At 39.7% G+C, this 17,796-nt stretch overlaps 1 protein-coding gene across 4 annotated transcripts in view; it reads right to left on the bottom strand.

Moving 5' to 3' along the window:
* Window positions 1-17,796, bottom strand: part of Slc25a21 (solute carrier family 25 member 21) — a 526,752-nt gene that overhangs the window by 491,449 nt on the left and 17,507 nt on the right. For 2 of the 4 annotated variants that reach the window (XM_051146439.1, XM_051146410.1), the window contains exon 1: window positions 16,203-16,371. The exons of the other annotated variants lie outside the window; for them this stretch is intronic. In XM_051146439.1, the coding sequence (XP_051002396.1) occupies window positions 16,203-16,266 (64 nt within the window). In that variant the 5' untranslated portion in view covers window positions 16,267-16,371. Of the gene's footprint in view, window positions 1-16,202; window positions 16,372-17,796 lie in introns of those variants that run through there. 4 annotated transcript variants of the gene reach the window in all.

Below are 17,796 nucleotides of genomic sequence, written 5' to 3' on the forward strand. Positions count from 1 at the left end.
TAGACTGTGTTTGAAAATCACTAGAGCCCAACTGAGTCCATGTCACTTCTATTATATACATTAGCATATGGCTCTGCAAAATTCCAACATGGATGGGAGTGGCTGATCAGCCCCCACACCTAGCTGAGGAGCCCTAAATACTGAATAGCCTCTGAGGAAGGAAGAAACATTTTTCTTTAAGGGTGAATTCAGTTCCCATGACTATATAGGCAAAAACAAATCGTATGCAGTAGGTTATTTTCAAAAAGAAGACAGGAAGAACTCTCTCTCTCTTTTTCTCTCTCTCTCTCTCTCTCTCTCTCTCTCTCTCTCTCTCTCCTCACTCTTCTCTGGCCTGGCCTGTCTGGGACACAGAAAGTAAACCAGCAGAGGTAAGTTGGGCATGGGCCACAACTCACATTAGCTGCCATTCCAAAGAGGACTGAGGGATACCTGAGCAGCTTTGGCCTTGGATCTCTCTCTAACCCCTGCTTACAGGCCTGGCCCACCTGGGACAGAGACAGACAAAAGCCACATTGGAGGAACCTCCAGGTTGACTAACACCAGAGACAACCATATGGCTAGAGACCAGTTCAAGAAGACAAGTAGCAAACCTCAGAGCCATATGAAACCACCAGAAACCAGAGGTCCTACAACAGCAAGCCCTGGAGATACTAACAGCCATGAAGCACAAGAAAAAGATTTAAATCTGAGGTGATGAAAATGATAAAAGCCTTGAGGGAAGAAAATAATTCTTTCAAAGAAACACAGGAAAATACGTTCAATCAGATGAAGGAATAGAGTAAATCCTATAAAGAATTTCAGGAAAATACAATCAAATGGGAGAAAGAAAAGAAAGATGTGAATAAAGCAATTCAAGACTAAAAAGGTAATTAGAAGCAACAAAGAAAACACAATCTTAGGCAATCCTGGAGTTGGAAAACCCAGGGAAAGAACAGGACCTGCAGACACAAGCAACAACAATAACATACAAGAGATGGAAGAGAGAATCTCAACTGTAGAAGATAATGTTGAAGTTATCGATAAATCAGTGAAAGAAAATGTTAAAACAAAAAGTTCCTGACACAAAACATCCAAGAAATCTTAAAAACTATAAAAAGACCAAACTTAAGAATAATAGGAATAGAAGGAAAAGACTCCAAGGTACATGGCCCAGAAAACATTTTCAACAAGATCATAAAAGAAAACTTCCCCAACCTAAAGAAATAAATGCCCATAAACATACAACAAGCCTACAGAACTACAAACAGATTGGAACAGAAAAGAAAATCCTCCCACCACATAATAACCAAAACATTTACTGTATGCAATGAAAGAAAGAATATTAAAAGCTGCAAGAGAAAAAGCCCAAGTCACATATAACTGCGAACCTATCAGAATTACCCCTGACTTCTCAAAAGAGACTATGCAAGCTAGAAGGGCCTGGACAGAAGTCATGCCGACACCAAGAGACCCCAGATGCCAACCCAGACTGCTATGCCCAGCAAACCTTTCAATCACCACAGATGGATAAATCAAGATATTCTGTGGGGAAAAAAGTTTAGACAGTACCTAGCCACAAATTCAGGCTAACAGAAGACACTAGAAAAAGGAATCCTACCTAAGGAGGATAACTACAGGAACACAGGAAACACAGGAAATAAACCCACACTCACAAAAACAAAAGAAAGGAGATACATACAACAACACCAACACAAACAAAATAAAACAAAACAGGAACTAACAACCATTGGTTATTAATATCTCTCAACATCAATGGCCTCAACTCCCTAATAAAAAGATACAGTCAATATACCCAGAAGATGCTCCAGTACACAAAAAGAAAATTTGCTCAACCATGTTCATAGCAGCCTTATTCATAATAGCCAGATCATGGAAACAGCCTATGTGTCCATCAGTAGAAGAATGGATAAAGAAATTGTGGTACATATACACTATGGAATACTATTCAGCTATTAAAAACAAGGAATTCCCGAAATTTGTGGATAAATGGATTGAGCTAGAAATGATCATAATGAGTGAGTTTAACCCAGAAGCAGAAAGACTCAAATGGTATATACTCACTTATATCTGCATACTAGCCCAAGGAGCATGTCCCACGAAAGCCTTCACTTACCAGGAAACTGGGACAGAGGGGAGGATATCCTATTGGGACTCTAGATGAGAGAAGCATGGGAGAATAGCAAAGTAGAAGGCTCCAGAGGGTCCTAGAAACCTACAAGTAAACATTATGATAGGCAGATTTGGGCACAGGGGTCCCACTCAAACTAAGGCACCAGCCAAGGACAATACAGGCGGTAAACTTTAAGCCCCTACCCAGATCTAGCCAATGGTCAGAACATTCTCCACAGTTGAATGGAGAGTGGGATATGACTTTCTCACATACTCTGGTACCCTCACATTTGACCATGTCCCCTGGAGGGGGAGACCTGGTGGCACTCAGAGGAAGGACAGCAGGTTGTCAAGAAGAGACTTGATACCCTATGAGCATATACAGGGGGAGGTAATCCCCCTCAGGAACAGTCATAGGGGAGGGGAATAATGGGAAAAAGGGGGGGGGGGGAGAATGGGAGCATACAAGGGATGGGATAAACATTGAGATGTAACAAGAATAAATTAATAAAAAAATTTTTAAAAAAAGATAAGTCATACAAAATGGATGTGAAAACAGGACTTATCATTCTGCTGCATATAAGAATGCATATAAGAATAAAGGGCTGGAAAAAGGTATTCCAAGCAAACAGACCCAAGAAGCAAGCTGGAGTAGCCAGTCTAGTATCTAATAAAATAAAATTTGAACCAAAACTAATCAAAAGAGATGAAGAAGGACACTTCATACTCATCAAAGGAAAAATACACCAAGATGACTTTTTAATCCTGAACACCTATGTTCCAAATGCAGGAGCACACACATTCGTAAAAGAAGGATTACTACACCTTAAATCACACATCACACATTAATAGTGGGAGACTTCAACACGCCCACTCTCCCCAATAGATAGATCATTGAGACAGAAACTAAATGGAGAAATAATGAAACTTAAAAATGTCATGAACCAAATAGACCTAACAGATATCTATAGAACATTTCGCCCAAACACAAAAGAATACACCTTCTTCTCAGCACCTCAGGGAAACTTCTCCAAAATTGACCTTATACTTGGTCACAAAGCAAACCTCAACAGATACAAGAAGATCAGAATAACCCCTTGCATCTTATCAGACCCTCCTGGATTAAAACTGGAACTCACCAACAACAGAAAGAACAAAAGGACTACACGCTCATAGCAACTGAACAATTTCCTACTCAATGACCTCTGGGTCAGAGATGAAATAGAAAAAATAAATTAAAGACATCCTAAAATTCAAAGAAATAAAAATACAACATACCCAAACTTATGGGACACAATGAAAGCAATGCTAAGAGGAAATTCTATAGCACTAAGCACCTTCATAAAGAAATTGGAGAGATTCCATATTAGCAGCTTAACAGGACACCTGAAAGCTCTAGAACAAAAAGAACCAAACACATCAAAGAAGAGTAGATGACAGTAAATCATCAAACTCAGGGTTGAAATCAATAAATTAGATACAAAGAAAACAATCCAAAAATAAACAAAACCAACAGTTGGTTCTTTGAGATTATCAACAAGATAGACACACTCTCAGCCAAACTACCTAAAAGATGGAGAGTAGTCAAATCAACAACATAAGAAATGAAAAGGGAGAGATAAGGACAGACACAGAGGAAATTCAAAGAATCATTAGGTTTTACTTCAAAAGCCTATATGCCATAAAATTTGAAAATCTAAATGAAACTGACAATTTTCTTGAAAGCTACCCATTACCAAAATTGAATCAAGATTAGGTAAACAAATTAAATAGTCCTGTATCTCTTAAGGAAATAGAAGCAGTCATCAAAAGTCTACCAACAACAACAAAAATAACAACAAAAAGCCCAAGGCCTGATAGATTCACTGCAGAATTCTACCAGACCTTCAAGGAAGAGCTAATACCAATTCTGTTCAAACTCTTCCACAAAATAAAAACAGAAGGAACACTCTATGAAGCCACTGTCACCTTAATACATAAACCACACAAAGACCCAACAAAGAAAGAGAATTTCAGAGCAATTTCCTTTATGAACGTTGATATAAAAATACTCAATAAAATACACACAAACTGAATCTAAGAATGCATCAAGAGTATCATCCACCATGACCAAGTAAGCGTCATCCAAGGCACGCACACACGGTTCAATATACAGAAATCCATCTATGTAATCCATCATATAAACAAACTGAAAGAAAAATGTCATGGTCATCTTTTAGATGCTGAAAAGGCATTTTAAAAAAATCTAACACCCATCATGTCAAGGTCTTGGAGAGATTGGTGATACAAGGCACATACCTAAACACAGTAAAGGCAATATACAAAAAGGCAATAGCCAATATCAAATTAAATGGAGACAAACTTAAATCAATTCCACTGAAATCAAGGACAATATAGTACTTGAAGTCCTAGCTAGAGCAATAGGACAGCTAAAGGAGATCAAAGGAATACAAATTGGAAAAGAAGAAGCCAAAGTATCACTATTTGCAGATGATATGATAGTATATATAAGTGACCCCCAAATTCCAAATATACACCTGTTAAACACCTTCCAAAGAGGGGCTGGATACAAAATCAACTAAAAAAAATCAGTAGCCCTCCTTTATACAAAAGACAAACAGGAAGAGAAAAAAATTATGAAAACAACACCCTTCACAATAGTCACAAAAATTATCTTGGTGTAATTCTAACCAAACAAGTGAAAGACTTGTATTAAAAACAAAAAACAAAAAACCTTCAATTTCTGAAGAAAGGATGAAAAAACGTCCCATGCTCATGAAACGGTATGATTAGCATGGCAAAAATGGCCATCTTACCAAAAGCAATCTACAGATTCAGTGCAATTCCCATCAAAATACCAAAACTGATTATTTACAGACATTGAAAGAACAATTCTCAACCTCATATGGAGAAACAAAAACTCCTGACTAGCAAAGACAACCCAATACAATAAAAGATCTTCTGGAGGAATCTCCATCTATGATCTCAAGCTATACTATAGAGCAACAGTAATAAAAACTGCATGGTACTGGCATAGAAACAGACAGGCAGATCAATGGAATCGAATTGAAGGCCCAGAAATAAATCAACACACTTAAGGACACTTATTTTTTGACAAAGAAGCCAAAACCATACAATGTAAAAAAAAAAAAAAAAAAAAAAAAAAAGAGCATCTTCCAACAAATAGTGCTGGTCTAACTAGATGTCCACATGTAGACAAATGAAAATAGACCCTTACAAAAAAAAATAGACCATGTACAAAACTCAAGTCCAAGTGGATTAAAGACCTCAACATAAAACCAGACAAACTAAATCTGGTAGAGCTCATTGGCACAAGAGACAACTTCCTGAACAGAACACCAACAGCTCAGGCTCTAAGATCAACAATTAATCAATGGGGCCTCATGAAACTGAAAAGCTTCTGAAAGGCAAATGACACTGTCAACAGAACAAAATGACAGCCTACAGACTGGGAAAAGATCTTCATCAACTCTACATCTGACAAAGAGTTAATATACAAAATATATAACGAACTCAAAAAAATTAAACACCACCAAGCAAAACAATCCAATTAAAAATGAGGTACATAAGTAAACAGAATTCTGAACCAAGGAATAACGAATGGCTGAGAAACACTTAAAGAAATGTTCAACATCCCTAGTCATCAGGGAAACGCAAATTAAAATTACTCTGAAATTCCACGTTACACCTGTCAGAATGGCTAAGATCAAAGACTCAAGTGACATCACATGCTGGTGAGGATGTGGGTAAGGGGAACATTGCTACATTGTTGCTGGGAGTGCAAACTTGTATAACCACTTTGGAAATCAATCTGGTGTTTTTTCCAAAAAAATTGCAAATAGTACTACTACCTCAAGGCCCAGTATACTACTCCTGGGCATATACCCAAAAGATGCTCCACCATACAACAAAGACATTTGCTCAACTATATTCATAGCAGCTTTATTTGTAATAGCTAGAATCTGGAAACACCCTAGATGTCCCTCACCAGAAGAATGGATAAAGAAACTGTGGTAAGGAAATCTTGAAATTTGCAGGCAGATGTATGGAACTAGAAACTATCATCCTGAGTGAGGTAATCCAGACCGAGAAAGAATCATCCCGAGTGCAGTAACCCAGACCCAGAAAAAACATTCTCACTTATAAGCAGATGTTATCCACATAATACAGGATAGCCATACTACAATCTACAGACCTAAAGAAGTTAAATAACCTAGATGTCCCTCAAACAAAGAATAGATAAAGAAACTGTGCTACATTTATACAATGGAATACTCCTTAGCTATTAAAACAAGAAAAATCTTGAAATCTGTAGTAAAATGGATCGTGAGTGAGGTAGCCCAGACTCAGAAAGACACACATGGTGTATACTCCCTCATAAGTAAATATTAGCCAAATAATACAGGATAACTCCACTACAATATACAGACCTAAAGTAACTATGTAACAAGGAGAAGCCTAGGGAGAATCCTTAATTCTCATTCAGAAGGGCAAATAGAATGGACACCAAAAGTGGCTGAAGAGAAGGAACAAGTGGTAAACCTACCATAGAAGTTCTCTGGAAGACTCCACCCAGCTGGAGATGGAAGCAGATACTGAGTCTCACAGTCAAACTTTGGGTGGATTTCAGGGAGTCTTATAGAAGAATTGGTAGATAGAAGGACCTGGAGGGGACAGGAGCTCCACAGGAGATTAATGGGGCCAACCAATTCAGGGGCAGGGGTGGAGGTGCTGCAGAGACTTATGCACCAACCAAGGACCATGCATGGTGAGGACCTAGACTTTCTGCTCAGATGTAGTCTACAGGCAGCACAGTCTCTTTGTGAGTCCCATAATATGGGAAATAAGGGCTACCTCTGACACGGTCTCTGGTGCCCACTGGTTGATACTTTCCCTGGTGTGGTGACCTTGCCAGGCTGCAGAGTAAAAGAATACAGGCAGTCCAAATGAGACTTAATAGACTGAGGTCAGATGATAGGGGAGAAGGGCTGCCCCTTTCTGAGGGATGGGGGCAGGGATGGGGGGGGGGAGTGGGAAGCAACAACAGAGGGGGCTGCAATCGAGACGTAAAGTGAACAAATTAAAATCTTTTAAATTTGAGAATCTAAAACAAATACTACATTAATTTTTTTAAAAGACAGGAGGTGGGAGTGGGTAAGAAGTGGTGGATGAGCTGAAGAGTCAGGGGAGGAAAGAGTAGTGTTGGAGTATTCAAAATATATTGTATGCATGCATGAAATTCTAAGAGAATTAACACTATATTATTTCTTAAAATAATAAATGTGCCTCTTCAAGGAACAAAGAGGTTGCAGATACAGACCTGGGAGGTGCTGTAAATAGTTAAGTTTACAAATCAGCGAAAGAGCAGATGGCTTTTATTGGGAAAATAGCAGATGAGCTTGGGTAGTTAGCAGGGGAGACAGTAAAGGACTCAGCAGCTGGGTGTAGTAGCCAAAGCCTATACTCTGGAGACAGTCCACAGAACTGCTGTGATTGCAAGGCCAGGCTGGTTCATAGTGAGAAGCAGGACAGCCCTAGCCACAGATTGAGAGAGACCCTGTCAAAATAAATGAATAAAGAGACAGGAAGAAGGTTGACACCACTTAAAGTAAGTTGAAGATAAGTGAGAAACTTTCAGAAAAGTTGACAATGGAAGAAAAAAAAAGACCATAAAACCACATATTTGGATATGAGAAACACAGTATAAGGGAAGTTTTAAGTCCATCCATACACCTAAACAAGATATACCTAGGGCCTGGGGAGTTGGCTCAGTGGCTGAAATGCTGAACAAACATGAGGACCTGAATTTGTATCCTGAGCATCCATGAAAAAACTGGGTATGGCAGGGCACTTGTCTGTCACCTCAGCATGAAAAGGGGACTGGGGAGAGAAAACCACTGACCATCTGGCCAAAGCTGTCATAAGGTTCAGTAAGAGACCCTGTCTCAAAAACTAGAGTGGAGAGTGATAGAGGAGGACACCAGTGTCAAAGCCTGACTCACACTCATGAAGTGCTGATTGTACCCACAGCACATGCACATACACCACACACATACATGCATATACACATGTATACGAAGGGAGAGATATGTCAATGTGGTCACCCTTGGTGTCAGTGAATGTGACCACATTTGAAAATACAATTTTTTGTGGATAAATATCTGCAGATTAAAATAGAATATACAGGATCAGAATGGAATTTATAAGAACTCTGGGAAATCTGGACATAAACACAGAACCCGGTGTCTTTAAAAAAAAAAAAAAAAGATGGCATGCGAGGATGGACTCGAACACTGGACTAACATATCTACAACTAAAACTGCTAGGGACTGCAGGGTACTAAGAGACTCATCCAGATTCACCTTTAGTGCCTGTCTTTACAACCTTGATTATGGACTTTTAGCCCCAAGTACTTTGAAAAAACAAACTTCTTGTGACATGGCTTTGGAAGCACTAGCAAGTTTTTATAAGCCTCTACATAACAACCAAAATACATTGATTTTAAAGAATATTTAAAAGGCATAGAAATTATGATCATATCAAGATTCAAAAATAATTGACACTACAACAATGTAGATATTCTGATTACTTGAAAAAAATAACAATTTTCAAGTTTAGATATAATGCCAATGCAAGAATGAAAGCAAAGGGATAAGAAAATTGTTAAGAAAAATAATTTAAAGACTAGGGTTATGCTTCAGTGGTAAAGTGCTGGCATGTGTGAAGTCCTAGGTTCAAACACTACCATTGCAAAGAAAATAAATCGGTCTAGTCTAGCATGAAATTCCTGTAGGAGTTTCATAATCTAATTCCTTTTGTTCACTCATTCATTCATTTACATTTTAAATACACCACTGCTTGAATCATAAAGATGTCTGCAAATGGGCCAGCAAGTGGCTGAAGGACAAGCCTGGTGACCCGCGTTAGATTCCTTGGATCCACGTAATAGAGAATATGGACTCCTGCAAGTTGTTCTCTGATTACCACATGCATGCCATGGTACATGTGCCCACACACACATGTACATGAACACAATTAAAAATGAAACTGTAATGACAAGTTTTAAGGCAATCAGCAATGATTTGTAACATCTCTTTGCAGTTTGGAGTCCTGAAATATTAAATTGTTATTGTGAGCCTCTCGTCAAGAAATGACAGGGAATTTTTATACCCAAAGATACTTTTTCACATTATTTACTAAGTAGCTGAAACAAAATACTGTTCTAAGCACCTTTATAGTTAACAATCTTAAGAATTATTAGAACCCGGGACTCCTCTTCTCGGAGGAAGAACCTAAGAATATGCAAATCTTCTGTGAGCTGGCTTCTGTTTACTCCTTAATGTAGGTCACAAACATTTTTCAAGCTCTGCTGTGTTACCTCTGAAACAGAGTCTTTAATATTCTGAGCCACTGTGGCTATGCTGGCGTCAGGGCAAGAAAGGTCTGGTTTAGCAGCCTGTTTCTAAAATATTGGGGAAGTTTGTTTTATGTCAACTGAATAACGTATCCACAGGGCGGCAGTAGCAAAACTTTTAAAACATCATTCAGAAGAATAAAACATGAAATACTTTGAAATGTAGTGATTCAATGCCTGTTTTGTTCTTTATTCCATATTTTTGAAGACTAGATTTCCCTAAAGAGAGAGAAGACTACATTTTAATTAACACACACCCTTTAAAGGTATTTTATAATTAATTTGAGCAATATAGTTGCTTCCTCCTTTCTGGTTAAAATAGGGTTTTTCTTTTTTCCTCCCTAATTATCCAGATAATGGGTCCCAGCCTCTCTTTGATGTGTCACAGTGCTCACCTGTTTCACCACAACCTGATTTATTATCAAACAATTACAGTTCCTCAAATCCCAAATTTCCAAAGGTGTCATTTATCCAAATCACATGTGTATCCCTTTTGCACTCATTCTAAAAAAGAAATTTACTTGATCAAAAATTTAACCTTGATTACCCCCTGGTGAATCAGCCTTTTTATTACCTACTACAAATTAAAATCTAGAAGACTTTTAGTGTAAGTACCATTAATGCATCACCTTTAAGTATATTTAAACCATTATGATAGGATTAAAAAGAGAGAAAAATGTTACGAAAATGAAACATGTAAGATATAGAAGATGCAGAAATTTTTTTAAAAATTGAAAATTATTCTATATCTTTTAACCATTTTGGTTGAAAGTCTCGTACACTTTACCTTTTAGAATAAGAAATAGTTTTATAGGCTCTCAGAACTAATCTCTTGAAGCCTGTCCATGAATCCCAGGCTTCCCCTGCCCAGAGCGGACTGTCACTTCACTCTCCTTTGCTGAAAACCATTAATGATATTACAATTCACAAAGCACTTGAACTGTGTTTAACACAAAATTAGAGCCACCCCGTTTTTTTCCAGAATAATTTGATCAAACAGTTAATTTCAAGCAAAGTGACGGCATCTGGGGAGATGTACAAAGTAGAATACAGAAATTGATGAAAATATGGGGTGTATACCTACAAATTACAAAGGACCAGACTGAGGCTAGGGTAGGTGCCAAATATGCTGGAGAACTGGTGTCCTTCTAGCAGTGACTTTGAAGAGTAAGTTTCTGAGAGTTTGTAGAGAGACCCTAGGTTTGCCAAGGTGAAAGGCACCCGGTGTGTATGGTCTAGTGGTAAACTTACAAGAAAATCTGACAGGTCCTAGCAAGAGAAGGACTTCCCAGGAAACCAGAGAAACTTCAGCAGAGCACTCAGGAGATTCTGGTTTTGGGTGCGAAAGTTTCATAAGAGTTTGGAGTAAATAACTCCACTCCAGTTTGGAGTGGACCTAAAAGGATTATAGATGACATGGAAAAGAAAAAAGAAACAAAAGAACAACCTCATGGGCTTTCAGAACATGTAAATGTGCACAAACTAGTCACTAAGAAAAAAGAGGCAGAGCCAGGGAGAACATACTACTCTTGCAGAAGACCTGAATTCAATCCCTAGAACCCACTTTGTACAAATCCCAGGCCTCTGTCCTCAGAGGGTCACTGGTCTTCATGTGAACATATCCATACAGACCACACACATATACATAACAAAAAGTAATAAGATAAGTATCCATCTAAAAGAAGAGCAGGAGGGCTATCTGAAGTGAATCCATGGCCCAAGATACAAGTAACAAGCTGGTTCTGTGAATGACAGGGAAGCCTCCCAGAACTTGATGATGTAAAAAAAAAAAAAAAAAGAGGGGGGGGATTTTAAAGGTAAGGACACTAAAAGCCAAAAACAGTGTGAGAAGTTCTGTCATTGTTGTTGTCATGCTTGTTGGTAATCATAGGTAGATTTGTAAGCAGCAGGAAAAGAAGAAGAAAAGCAAGAAGGCGGAGAAGGAGAAGGAAAGAAGGAGGGGGTGGGGGGAGGAGGAGAATGAGGAGGAGGAGAAGGAGGAAGAAGAGAAAGAAGAAGAGAAGAAGGTGGTAGTGCTTTAGGATAGTCCAACTTTGAGTATGGGCTACATGGTCCTTGTCCATAGGCCCTTTTCAGTCCAAAATTTGCCCAGCTGAATGTGGAGGCCCTGGGTGGATTGCCATGAAAAGAAATAGATTTTATTTTGGACAAAAATGAGTCTTATCCCTTCTAGATAGGCATAATGGTATTTAGTGAGCACATTTAAAGACTTGCAGTTGTAGATAAAAGAGTTCTTTAAGAAATGTAATCTAATAGGAGCTACAGAGAGTAAGAGAGGGCACACATGATCCCTCTAACTTCTGAAAATGTCTAGCAATGAGAGTAACATTCCCCTACTCCCTTCTCTACCCCTAACTTCCTGTTACTCGGTTCTTTCTTCTGTGAATGGGAATTATGTATGATGTTGTCTGCCTTGTGGACCCACGAGAGGATTAAAGATATTAATTCCTGTGAAGCATAGACCTGTGGCATTTAACATTCAATGGGCATCTGCTGCCTAATTTTTTGTTAACTTGACATAGGCCAGAGTCATCTGAGAGAAGGGAATCCCAATTGAGAAAATGTTTCCATAAGATTGAGCTATAGAGCAAGGCTGTAGAGCTTTTTCTTAGTGACTGATGTGGGAGCCCAGGCCTTTGTGGGTGAGGTAACCTCTGGGCTGGTGGCCATGAGTTCTGTAAGAAAGCAGGCTGACCAAGCCAGTAAGCAGCACCCCTCCATGGCCTCTGCACCAGCTGCTGCCTCCATGTTCTTGCCCTGTTTTGAGTTCTGGTCCTTACTTCCCTCAATAACAAACAGCAATATGGAAGTATATGCCAAATAAAACCTTTCCTCCCCAAGTTGTTTTTGTTCATGGTGTTTCATCACAGCAATAGTGATCCAAAATAAGACAAGGCATTAGCATAGAACTGATTGAAATTTAACATTCAATAGGCATTAGCATAGATCTGACTCAATAGTTATTAGCTAGTTTAATATTTGCATTATTGACATGTTAGTGAGAATGTTAAAGCTGGAAGAACCTAGAAAGAAAAAAAAATTGCAAAATATTAATGGGGAAGGGTGTAATTCCCCAGCCAGACTTTGGGAAATGGTTAATATTCTAACAGAGAGAAAAAAATAGAGGCGCACATGCCAGCATTAGAAATAAAAGTACAAGCACCTTATTTAGCAGAGTATAGAAGAAAGGTGGAAAATATTCCTAAAAGCTAACACAGAGCACATCATGAGGGCTATAGAATTCATTCTCTTCCTACTTCCAGGCCCACTCTGACCCACAGCAAAAGCCAAAAACGGTTTACTTGCAACACTCTGCTAGATGGCTTAAGCCCTCCCACTCCCTGTAGTACTTTTGATCAAAGATCTAACACAGTGTTTTTAAAATAAAAATATTAGCCTATCTAAAATTGGGTTTTGGTACAGTCATACTTGGAAGCCTACAGTCCAACATTTTAAACAAATTTCCAGGTACCACTATATTTCCTGTTTGTTTTCTAGATAGAATTTCACTCTATAGATCAGGCTGGCCAGCCTCTGCCTCTCAAGCATTGGGATTAAAGGTGACTGCCACCACACCCTGCTGTTAAAGTCAGAAGTCTGGCCTCTGAGTTTAAAATAATGGACTCCCTTTCTTAGCTGGGTTCCCTCTCTGCTTGATCTGGGGAACCCCAGGTCCTCTAAGGAGAATCACACAGCCCTCAGGGAGATTACAAACCCAACCCTTTCCTGATAAGAAACAGTTCATGAAGCACCTGGTGATTCCTCCAGACACCCTCCCTATGCTTATGAGATGTTTTAGTGTCTTGACTTTTAACCTAAGACCTTTAACTGTACCTAGAGTCCTTTCCCCACTCATAGGATAATTACATACAGCTTTCTCTTTCTTACAATAGGGCAGATTGTTACATGTAAATGAGGTATCCCCGGTTCCCCTTAGCCTAGTGAATCAAACACATTCACCCTCAAACCCCTGCCACAGCCCAAGGTTTAGAAGTCTCTGTTTCACATGAAGTAAACTGCCCAGCATCATCTGTTTCATCAAAGACCATCTGATACTTGTCATTTATTCTGAGCAAGTAAGGGCTGCCCTTCTCCCCAGAGAATTTTTCAGTGCAGGAGCAAGTGGCTGGCTGTTCCTGACCCAGCCTTTTCGACTGCCCAGACAAAACCAGGCTCTCACCTTGGCCTCTATTGGTTTCAGAGCTCCAAGTAGCATGAAGCACCACCTACACACACACAGGCTGGGCATTTATTGCCTCCTGGCCCAGGTTTTGAAGCCCAGAGCTCCTTTGACCCTATGCTTCACCCTTTTCCACCCTGGAACATGCCCTTCTGGTTTTGTGCTCAATGGCCCCAGTTTCCTGGGAGAGTACCCAACAAAGCCCAGCTCCCACCAGATCCAGAACCACACCCGCCACTGTAGAGGAATTTCAATTCAGAATATGGCTGTACTGGAAACAGATCACATCCAAACATATAATAGGATCAGCCTACATTACTACAGCTTCAGTACATTTGAATTTTTATTAATATGTTTTTAAAGGCCAAGTGAAAAAAATATGACTTCAGGATGATGAAAGGATTAATTGTGCTTTTTACCTATTAAGAACGTAACAGTGTAAACTATATAAATCAGCTAGCCTATTTAAAATTTATTTCTAGGTTGCTTAATATTTATTCATATTAGCTGATTATTTTCCATTTACATTAATAAGGATATAGGCATAAGGTTACTACGTAATTCAAATGCTGGATTCTGTACCGCCACCACTCCCGCCCATCCGCCCACCCCCCACCGCTGCCCCCTGACTACACACAATTATTTGGTTGCAATCCTTTTTCAGAGAATTTCCTGTCTCAGTGTTGTGTAAACACTGCTCCTCAATTGTCCCCTGATATGCCAATAAAGCCACTTACAACAAATCACTGAACAGGGGAGAGAGTTCCAGCCCTCAGTCAGAGGTGGAGTTGGAGGAGGAAGTAGGAGATTCAGGCAAGGCAGAGGTTCAGGAGAGATGAGGAGAGAGTCTGTTGAGCAGAAAAGCTCCCTGGAATTTGCACTGGGAGGAAGCCAGACTAGCTTAGAGGGTCAAGAATAGATTAAAACTGCTCAGTATTGTGTTGTGAAGCTTGATAAATAATAGAGTGTCAATTCTTTGGGTGATATCCAGGTTAAGAGGGAAACAAACACAATTTTATAAAAACAACTTTAACATAACAATATATGATGGCATCTATGTATCTATCTGCGCCAAATACTGTTTTTTGTTTGGTTTTGGTTTTGGTTTTTTGAGACAGGTTTTCTTTGTGTAGCCTTGGCTATCTTGGACTCACTTTGTAGACCAGGCTGACCTTGGACTCACAGCAACCCACCTGCCTCTGCCTGCTGAATGCTGGGATTCAAGGAGTGCACAGGTCCGGCTCTGTGCCAAATACTTATCCAAGAATATTTAGCATAAATAGGACTAGTCTGTTCTACTTTTTTAGCAGTCTTTGTGTTTAACTGTGCCTAGTACATATTATGATTATACAAACCAACAGAGATGCCTGTAAGTCACTGGACATAACGGGATGTTAACCAACTTCATTCTCCCTCTGGTCTAGCCAAGTGTTCTTTGCTCAGGATCATAGAGTACAAGCACATATGTACATATAAGAAACAAATGCCTCATTTTCGTAATTATATCACCTTAAGAAAGTATGCAGGTTATGTGACATGTCTGGATGCTTATGGGACCCCTGGAATACAGCTAGGTCATGATAGATTACTAGTCATTATTTGAAGCAGTCCATTATTTAAAAGTTCAAAGTTGTTTGAAGACAAGGGTTACTAATCAAAGTATATATTGGACATCTTTTAATCAATCTTAATATTATTTATCATTATTATAATAAATCATAATTTGAAAGAACAGCTACACTTATAAATATTTATGGTCTAACGTAATTATGGTAATTAAATTATATATTTAAAATTAAAATGCATCATTGTATATGAGACCTAATTTTCAACCAACTTACTTCAAAATATCCTTATAATGGTATAATTATTACCAAGGCTGGTTTTACCAGGTCTTTTTTTGTAAAGCCTCTCCCCATCATAGCTCTCCACAAATTAGTACGAGTCCATTACATCTATGGTGGTGTGTAAGTTTAATTTTAACACATCTATTTATGGCGTGCATATATCCCCAAGAAGCACATTATACAGTTAAGAATCCTTGTGAAGACAGGCAAGATTCATGTTAAGATCCTTTCTAGCCTGGAGCTTGAAAGAAAATTGCTCAGAAAATTAAGACCTTGCCAGATCCTGTTCCTGTAAAAGGATGTCAAGACAAGGAGCGGTGTGAGACGCTTTCTCAAAGTCACAGTAAGTTTCAGAGACAGTATGTTTCAGGGACCGGCAACTCCTTTGAAGCCTAGGAACAGAGAAACCAGGAACCTGAGAACAGAGTGGCTGGTGGAGACTGCATCGAAAAAAGACTCCACCACCGCCAAGGGCTGCATGCCTCTAGGGCTCTTCGCTGCCTGTGTGGAAGACTTACACAAAACTTCGGTTGGAAGACAAGTCTTAGGGACGTTGTCGGGTGGTGCTGTGAGGAGCCCCCAGCGCGCGGGGAGCCGGCCACCTTACCTGCCGACCCTCCTGCCAAGACTTGCCGGGAGGTCTCGTGCAGCAAGCTGACGTTGGAGGACATCTTCGCGGCTGGAGGACCGAGGTGGCGGAGTTGGCCTGAGCGATATCCTCTGAAGGCGGCTGCCGATGGAGACCCGGCCCGATCGGTCCTGAAGCTAGACTCTTCCCAGTGGGCGGCGATCCAGCTAAAGACGGCGGTTCGGCACGGAACTGGCCGCGAGGTCGCTGGAGGGGGTCCGAACTAGCCTGAGGCTGCCCTTTCGATAGGGGCGGTAGAAGAAAACACTGGCAACTGGGGGTTGGGTAGAGTTGGCCAAGTGCAGTGGTTCAGGCTGGAGCTTCTAGATAGGGGTGCACATATTTGCCTATCAAGACCTCCTGCACAGTTTGCTTAGCCTTAGATAACAGTGACCACGGTGAAGCCTGGGGCGACCCTTGCCCTCCTGGCATGCTAGAGTGCAGTACTATGTCAAAGAAGGGATAGTGAATAAATTCCTCCAAGTTAAGTATCCAAAAACGGAAGGCCACAGGCCACGGCAACTAAGTCAGAGCAGGTCTGACTTAAGACAGTAACTTCCCCTGGAAACTGGTTTTGGGAATTTATTTCATGCTCAATTAACTGAATTTTACTTACTGAAAATCACAGTAAAGGCCGTTTTAGCGAAGTGCTCTATACCCAGTTCACAGGTTCTCTACAAGAAGCACAACATGGCAATTTGTCAGAAGTCAGAGTCCTTTGGGGTTAAAACCTGTGTTTTAAGCAGTTCTCTCTTACGAACAGTAAGGCAGGCATGAAAGAACATTAATAACCTAGTTATTTCTTTCTATAAAATGTGTAATTACTCATACTAGCCCTTTAGAATAAATAATTGGCAAAACAAAATTCCAGTTAATATAATAAAAAATAAAAAATAAAAAAATAAAATAAAATAAAATAAAAAAAATTCCAGTTAATCCCTCTTCGCAAGCCATAAGTTGCAAACGGCAATATAAGAGAACCCCAGGGTTCTGATATTTTAGAATGCCCACCACACCCCTGACAGGCAGGAGATGATAAGAAAAAGAATTGGGAGACTGTGAAAACCCTGTTGTCATTATTTCTAAAACTTGGTGTTTAGTATATTTATTTTGTGCCATATAAATTGCCACTGTTCCCTGCCAAAACCTTAAATGTGTGCAGTATAATATAATACAATGTCAAATCAAATATACAAAATTAATATTTCTTTGGGCTTTATTTTCATTTCTTTGAGCTGTTAAAATGTTGGTGACCCTGAGTCTGGGGAGATGGCTCAGTCAGTTAAAGTGCTTGTCAATAAATTAGTTAATTAATTAAAGTGTTTGTCAAGCAAGCCTGAGGACCCAAGTCCAGGCCCGAGGACATGTAAGAAAGTACTGGTCCAGGTGTGGAATCCTAGCAGTGGGGAGGCAGAGCTAGGTGGATCCCTGGAGCTGTCTGGTTGCTGGGTCTATTCAAATTTGTGAGCTCCCTGTTGCAAAAGACAAAATGGCCAACGATTGAAGAAGTAGCTTCTAGCCACCACACACTCCTGTACACACACACACACATACACACACACACACACACACA

This window comes from Acomys russatus, chromosome 1 (genome assembly GCF_903995435.1).
Source record: "Acomys russatus chromosome 1, mAcoRus1.1, whole genome shotgun sequence".
NCBI classification, from domain to species: Eukaryota; Metazoa; Chordata; class Mammalia; order Rodentia; family Muridae; genus Acomys; species Acomys russatus.